The 7,350-nt window shown below is 38.6% G+C and overlaps 1 protein-coding gene across 1 annotated transcript; it reads left to right on the top strand.

Annotated features, from left to right (window-relative positions):
- Positions 1 to 367: 367 nt before the first annotated feature.
- Positions 368 to 7,038, top strand: LOC140332840 (sterile alpha motif domain-containing protein 9-like). The gene is made up of 3 exons (XM_072414049.1): positions 368 to 531; positions 731 to 761; positions 847 to 7,038. Exons 2-3 carry the CDS (start codon positions 752 to 754, stop codon positions 6,477 to 6,479), a joined length of 5,643 nt encoding a protein of 1,880 aa, XP_072270150.1. The 5' UTR covers positions 368 to 531; positions 731 to 751; the 3' UTR covers positions 6,480 to 7,038.
- Positions 7,039 to 7,350: the final 312 nt, after the last annotated feature.

The following is a 7,350-nucleotide window of genomic DNA, read 5'->3' as shown; positions in this document are numbered from 1 at the left end:
TTGGATACCAAACAATATTTATATAGCACCAACATATAATAAATAATGTAAATATTCCACAGGCCTGATGTGAAAAGAGTGTAGTGGTGGTTCTAATTCTGTTCCAATTACCTGGAATTATTCGCCAAAGCGCTTATAATTTTGGCACTAGATATTTGAGTATATGACCATGCCTAATGTTTAAATAGATTTGGGCCATGGTATGGCTGGACATATTAGCATACACCCACAAAGACTCTCATTTCATAAAACATCCCTCAGATGGGATTTAGTTTGTGGCAATCTATGTGGTTGTAGATTATTAAATCGAATCTTAACCTTTCACGTTAAGTTACAATTTCATGTTACTGTTTTCTGTTACAGTTTGGCTTCTGTACCTATAAAGATGACCAACTTTAGGACCTTAGGACCAAACATTTAAACCATCAACGGCATATAAAGAGCACCAGTCATCAATGTCCTTATGAAGAAAAAAATCATTATCAAGTTTTAACCTTAGAATGGATTTTTAGAGCAGAGCAGCCCCTTAAGGTAAGACATTTGTTGTTAGACTCTTGCAATCTTCGTCTCCAAGCTCCTGAGCATGCACAACAGTTTTACAAATATGTCCTTTATTTGTTTATCAGTAATATTATTATGCAGAATGGACAAATATCCCCAGCAGCCTGTTGATTTATTATAAGGAGCAGATATTAGAAACAGAATTGACAAGTTTCTTTCTTTCTTTCAGGTTTCCCCAGAAATCATCATCATGAACATGGGTAAGATTTAAAGTATGATTCAATTTTTAATAGTATACAGTACTTCCATGTCCATATTTTTGAATAAATGCATTTGTTAATTAAGGTGACAAGCCTCTGGAAAGTTGGACAGAAAGCGATGTCAGCACCTGGCTGTATTTAATTGGTTTAAAAGAGAAATATATCACACAACTCCATGAAGAAGAAGCCACTGGAGCCGTGCTAAAAATCCTCACTGAACATGATCTAGAAAAAATGGGCATGAAATATCTTCAAATAAAGCTTTTACTTCAGAATAGAGATCAACTTTTAGCATCAACATCAGAAAAGGCGATCCAAGAAAAAACACCAAAGCATCAAAGCAATCCGCACCACAAATCTATGAGTATCTCTATCAATCCCCCAGACAAAGACCCAGCATCTTCCAAACCTATTTCAGATGGGGAAGAACCAAAAATTATTCAAAATGTACAGGAAAACCCTCAAAATATCCAGTGTAATCCCACAACAAATGGCCAAACATGTAAAACAAATTCTCAGAATAAGTCTAAACAATGTTCAGAAACTGCCGGGCCATTAGATGGAAATAATCATGTGGAGAAGCAACATGAAAAAAGTTCTTGTTTAGAAGAAATACTTGAGGGGAATCAGCAGAAAAATCTGAACACAGATGCTAAAACAAAACCATCCCAAGCAAAGGAAGGTCAACCATGGGAGGGAGAGGAGAAGACCTCAACTTCAGAAAACAGTTCTGTACTTCACATGCAAACTGTAACAAAGAAAAGAAAACAAAATTTAGAAAATAACATGCACCACAATGATAAATTATTGGAGGATAAAGACATTTCGACCATCAAATTGAAAGGAAAACAGCATACCCTTCAAGCAAAATCCAGAACACATAAAAAAAATACAACCACAGAAGAGAAACCCAAAAAGCCTAATCCTTCTTCTACAAGTGTATCCATGCAAACACATCAGCCAACTGGAATAACGTCTGGATGCCCTCAAATAACTAAAGAGCCCACAAAAGACCAAACTGGAGAAGGTTTAGGTCAAATAAATGTCCCATTAAAAGAAAAACCTCAACAAAATGTTAGCAGTCATATGTCAGGAAACACAGATTCTACAAAGACCATAAACAGTGAAGAAACTGAGCCCAAAGCATGTCTGGAAAATGTCACGAATAGAAATAAACCAGATCAAGGGGAGAAATCAGAGCCGAGAAATTCCAAGAAAAAGTCCAAGCGGCCCAACAAAACCACAAATCAAAAACAGAAGGATGGAGGAGATTCAGAAAGTACAGCTAGTGGCAAATCAGAAGACAACCTTCAACTAAATCGCAAAAGTTCCATCTCAGAGGAGAAAAGTCTACTAGAGAAACATTGCAGTGGAAAGGAAGAATCTACGGAAGCAGATGTTAACTGCAAAAACAAATCTGACCAACTGGACCAAATACCTCAACCGATAAGCATGAAACATTTGGAAGAACACCAGAAGACAACAACCCCAGGTGCCAAGAATCATGAGTCCACAGCACCTCTAACAATGAGTGTTTTCCGACCCTTTGATGAACATGATAAAAACTTCAAATATGTAAAAAATCAGGTTCTTAATCCCGAGACTGGTATTACCAATTTAATTACTCCTTGTCATGAATACAAATCATTTGTTACTGCAGCAACTTTGGATAGGCCAAAACTTCTAGCAAAACTAAGATATGAGACCTTTAAATTTGCTGCTGCCTGTCTGAACGTGAGGACTAACGGAACCATACACTTCGGCATCATGGACAGTGTGGAAGACGAGGGCTTTGCACATGGACAAATAGTTGGTATACCAATAAAAAATAAAGAATGGTTTGCAGATTTGTTAAATGATTTGGATCGGTCTTTTCCAGAAGCAAGTGAATATGCAGCTGCAGCAATGTGTATTCGCTCCCCTGAATTCATTGAGGTTGTTGATGTACAGTCAGAAGAGAAAATGTTTGTTGTGGAGATCGATATTGAGCCCCTGTCCATCACTGTAGAGGGGAAGATGTTTCAGGTGAGCTTGCCAAAGTTTGATGAGCATAAAAATAAAACTTTTTATGAAAGGAAAACTATTTATCAAAGGACAGGGACAAAATCACAGCCAGTTAAAATAGAGGAGGAAATCAATGCATTAAACCTGAGGATAAAAGAAGCAGATAAGAGGAGAAAAGAAGCAGAGGAGGCCAATGTCCCAAAAACACAGACATGTGAAAACTTAGGTCGTAAACTATCTGTCCGGCTAACAAACGGTAAACAGTACTTTGACGACACACTGCAGTATGTACTCATTACAAATAGGTGCGAGAACCACCAACTGCAACACCTAACCTTTTTAAAATACCTAAAAGTCTTGTGTGTTTTTGATTTTGATGCAGAGTCTGACATCAATGGGCTACATTCTCAGTGTGGAGATTATCATTTGACAGATATGTACTCCCTGCAGAGGTATGCCAGTGAGTATGGCAAGAACCGGGATGACATTATTATTAATCTGGGGCTCTTTAAGCACACAAGCTGGATATTTTGCAATGGCCGGAAGAATTTTCTTGGAGAAGATCCGCCATGCGATGAGCAATCTTGGATTAAAGAGAAAACAAAGCACTTTAAAAAAGCGGTTTCTCTAATCTGTGAGAACATTAAAAAAGGGGGCTTTATTGTACTCTTCATGCTCTTCTCCCCTGTGGAAAAGCCCATGGTTAAGGCTTTTAATGAATTTTATGAAGGACTGAGTGGTATGGAGTACATAACTTGTATTTCAGAGTGTGCAGAATATTATGAACAATGGGCTGGCATGGCACAAGCAACATGCAGCAGAACAGAACTTGACCAAAGAAGTATTGTTGGTATGAAGCTGAGTCACGTTGATGCTACAGTTCAAGATATGATTCCAGGAAAAGACTTCAACAGAAAGTTACCTGTCTCTACAAAAGGAGTCTGTGTTCTTACAATCCCTAAAGAGGAAAAGATGAACTCCCTTGACATACTGTGTGTAAATGAGTGTGAAAACACCGACCATAAGGCCATAGACCCCAAGAAACTTGAAAGTGACTTCTATCGAGGGGGCAAAATTAGCTGGAAACATTTGTGGCTAGCTGAGCAGAAGAAATGTGGTGCGTTTATTGAACGTCATGCCTGTCAGGAAGTTGAGATTATGCTGAATGGCATCCTAAATGAAGACACTGTGAAACTTCCTGTAGCACGAATCAACATTTTTCACCAGCCAGGCAGTGGGGGGAGCACAGTGGCCAGGCAGACCCTCTGGAAGAATAAAAAGAAGTTACGTTGTGCCGTAGTGAACTCGAGATACCAAGCTGAAAAGGTGTGCGAACACGCAGTGCAGCTCAGAGAGTATGAAGAAAGAGACACTAAAAACTGTTTGCCAGTTCTCCTTCTTCTGGAGGACTGTGCTGAAGAGTACATTGATGAATTAAGGAACATTCTACAAGAGGCAATGATTCATAAAAATGTGAGACGTGCAAAGACTTGCTTTATTCTCTTGGCCTGCAAACGTTCAAATATACCAGAACAGTTTTGTGCAGCCTCATCCACTGACACAGTGGCCATCACTCACAAGCTCAGAGATGATGAAAAGCTTTTGTTCAAGAACAAAGCTCAAGAACTTAATGAAAGCTTTCCTTCTCAGGACCTGATCATTACTTTTGTTTTAATGAGTCAGGAGTTTAATGAGAAGTACCTGGAAGATTTTGTGAAGAATGTAATGGAAGATCTTGACCACTCATCACCTGTGACCCGTTTGATCAGATATGTTGCATTATTAAATCGTTATGTTCAGAACTCCTACATCTCTCTTTCCCATTGTGAAGTGCTTTTGGGAATCCAGTCTTACATTACTCAAGACCACAGACTCAGCCAAAACCAGGATCTAAACAGCCTCAGTGAGCAAGCTCTGATCATTGAAGTGAGAGATGAAACAACATTCATTTCAGCCATTCGCATTTTACACCCCTTAATTGCAGAGGAAATATTATATCAATATTCCACCATATACCCTCAGAGTAAAATTGCTCTGGCACTACTAGAGGAAACCACTGCTCTCAACCACAGATTTGCACAGCAAGATTTTCTAAAATTTATAAAAGATTTGTTTTTCCGGCGTTACAGGAAGAGTCGGGGTGATGAAGTTGACAGTTTATTTTCACCACTAATAGAATATGTATGTGAAGTGGAAAAGGACACTGAGATGGCCATTCAGCTTCTACAAGTTGCCTATGAACAATTTAATAAAGACGCACATTTTGCACAACAGCTTGCCAGACTCCATTATAAAAAACATAAATTTGAAGAAGCACAGAAATGGGTTGGAACTGCAAAAGCCAAGCTGCCCGATGATTCCTATATTTTGGACACTGAAGGACGTCTGTACAAGGAATGGTTTTCCGTAAACCATGACAAGTATAAGCGGAATCTAAGCTCAGCAGAGGAAATTGAATTGATTGACCTTGGACTTAAGTCAATGGAATGCTTCAGAGCAGCCCAAAGAGCTGCGAAAAGAGAGAAAGATACAATCAATAACTCTGGATATTTGGGAGAGGTCGATATTGGATGCAGTCTGCTGGAACTGCTACTAACAATATTTCAAAAAATAAAGAAAGACAAGGCAGAACTGGTGAAATATCTTATTGATGTGAAATACATTCCAGAAGAGTTAAAGGATCCCTGGGCAAAGCTGCACGGTTATTTAAAATGTCTGTACCAAAATATGTATAATGCTCTGGAGTGGATTTCAGAAGATGTGGGTTGCTTTCAGAGTGATAAAATTGATGTGTGGGAATCATCAACCAGGAAGAATGATCCTGCCAGGAACTGGTTAGTTCACAAGACCAAAATATTTGCTGACTGTTTTAGCTCTGTAAGCCAGGAAAGTGATTTGGCATCAGCAGAAGAAAGTCTATTTGCCAAGAAGATGGCAATTTATAGCCTGGGAGGTAGCAGTGTAGCAACCATTCTCTCTTTACTGTCCGATTCACATAGTCCACATAGTCCAATTGAAGCTTTAGAGAAGATCATCAGCTACTTCCCAAGAGACATATCGGAAAAAATGCTGGATGATAATGACCTCATTAGCCTTATAATGTGCCATATTGCTCTAGGAAGTGTTCAGCCTAACTCCAGCAAACTTTTAGAATTTGGGAAATTACTGGACATAAGCCAACGGTTTCTCAATGAGCGGAAAACATTTCCTGCAAGTGCCTACTTTCTTATTTTCATGCTTTACTGGCCAGATGAAAAGTTCCTAACCAAACAGTATGCAAACAAAAGCAATATTTTAACATTTGTAATGGAAACAGCAAAGCGACTGCACCAGGAAAGAATTAAAGATGTCCCAGTTCGTAGAAAAAGAACAAATGTCCTTTTCTTCCTTGGGAAAGGTCATAGCCTGAAGAAGTTTATCTTCAGAGGTGCCATTGAAAAGCTTTTAAATCATCCATTAAATGAACGCACTTTCCGCTTTGACAGTGATCCCAAAGACATGAAATTAATTCAGGACAAGCTGCAGAAGGTCAATGGATGGACAGAAAATGGGAAAGTGTACACTAAGGGTGCCTTCGGAAAAGGGAAGATCGAAGTCTTGCCTCTTAACTATTCATCGGTTCCTCATGGAGATGAAAATGTGACTTTCTACCTAGGCTTTACCTACATAGGATATGTAACTTACGGGATTGAAGTCAAACGGAAAAAGAACTAAAGTTCTATAAATTGCAATTTACCAGTCCTCATGGCAGGAATTTCTTAGCCCAAAAGATTTCTGATAACATCAACAGGCATAACTATCGAACCTATTGAACAGATATAACAGAACATTTTCAATGTTATAATGAAAATAACAAAAAATGGCCACATAAAAGATGACCATTGTAAAGTTTAACATAGAAACACAGCTGTAAAACCCTGCTCCAACACATTCCCCCTTTTAACTGGAACAATTAATTTTCCTAAATGAGTGGCTTCATGAACCATTCATAAAATGTATGTCTGTAAAAAAAAAAAAAAAAAAAAAATGAAAATGCTGACAATTTTTATGAACTCTTCAATGTCTATGATGGATGCCATTTAAAAGTAATTTTATAAATATAACTTGTTTGAATAAAGTTGTTGTTTTTTTTTATCTAATTTCACCCAGCACGAGCAAGTGAAGGGCTAATAAGGGAAATATTTGACATTTACCCTTCCTGAACACTAGCTTCTGCTGCTGGCTCCTGAGCGGTCCATGGAGCCCTGTGTATTCTTGATGGTGTGCTAATTTCCCACTTACCATAGGACAATCCTGCAGGAAATGCAAACTCCTTCATAGTTGGGGTAGGCAACTCAAATCCTAACTAAAACCAACTTGGAATAAGACAAAATATTAAAGCGACCATGTACAATAATCTACAGGTAGTCCCCCAAGTTCAGGACATCCAACATACGGTCGACTGCTAGATATAAACGAGCTTCCCTGCTTATTCACGTGCAGGACCGACTTGCAGAAGATATCTTTTGCTGTTCTGCAAGCTCTTGTTAAGCTACGTACGTCAATTTTTCTCACCCGATAATTGGCTTCGGCCAGATATCGGGTG

The sequence above is a fragment of the Pyxicephalus adspersus genome, chromosome 6, assembly GCF_032062135.1.
Source record: "Pyxicephalus adspersus chromosome 6, UCB_Pads_2.0, whole genome shotgun sequence".
NCBI classification, from domain to species: domain Eukaryota; kingdom Metazoa; phylum Chordata; class Amphibia; order Anura; family Pyxicephalidae; genus Pyxicephalus; species Pyxicephalus adspersus.
This window is presented reverse-complemented; position numbering and strand designations above follow the sequence as displayed.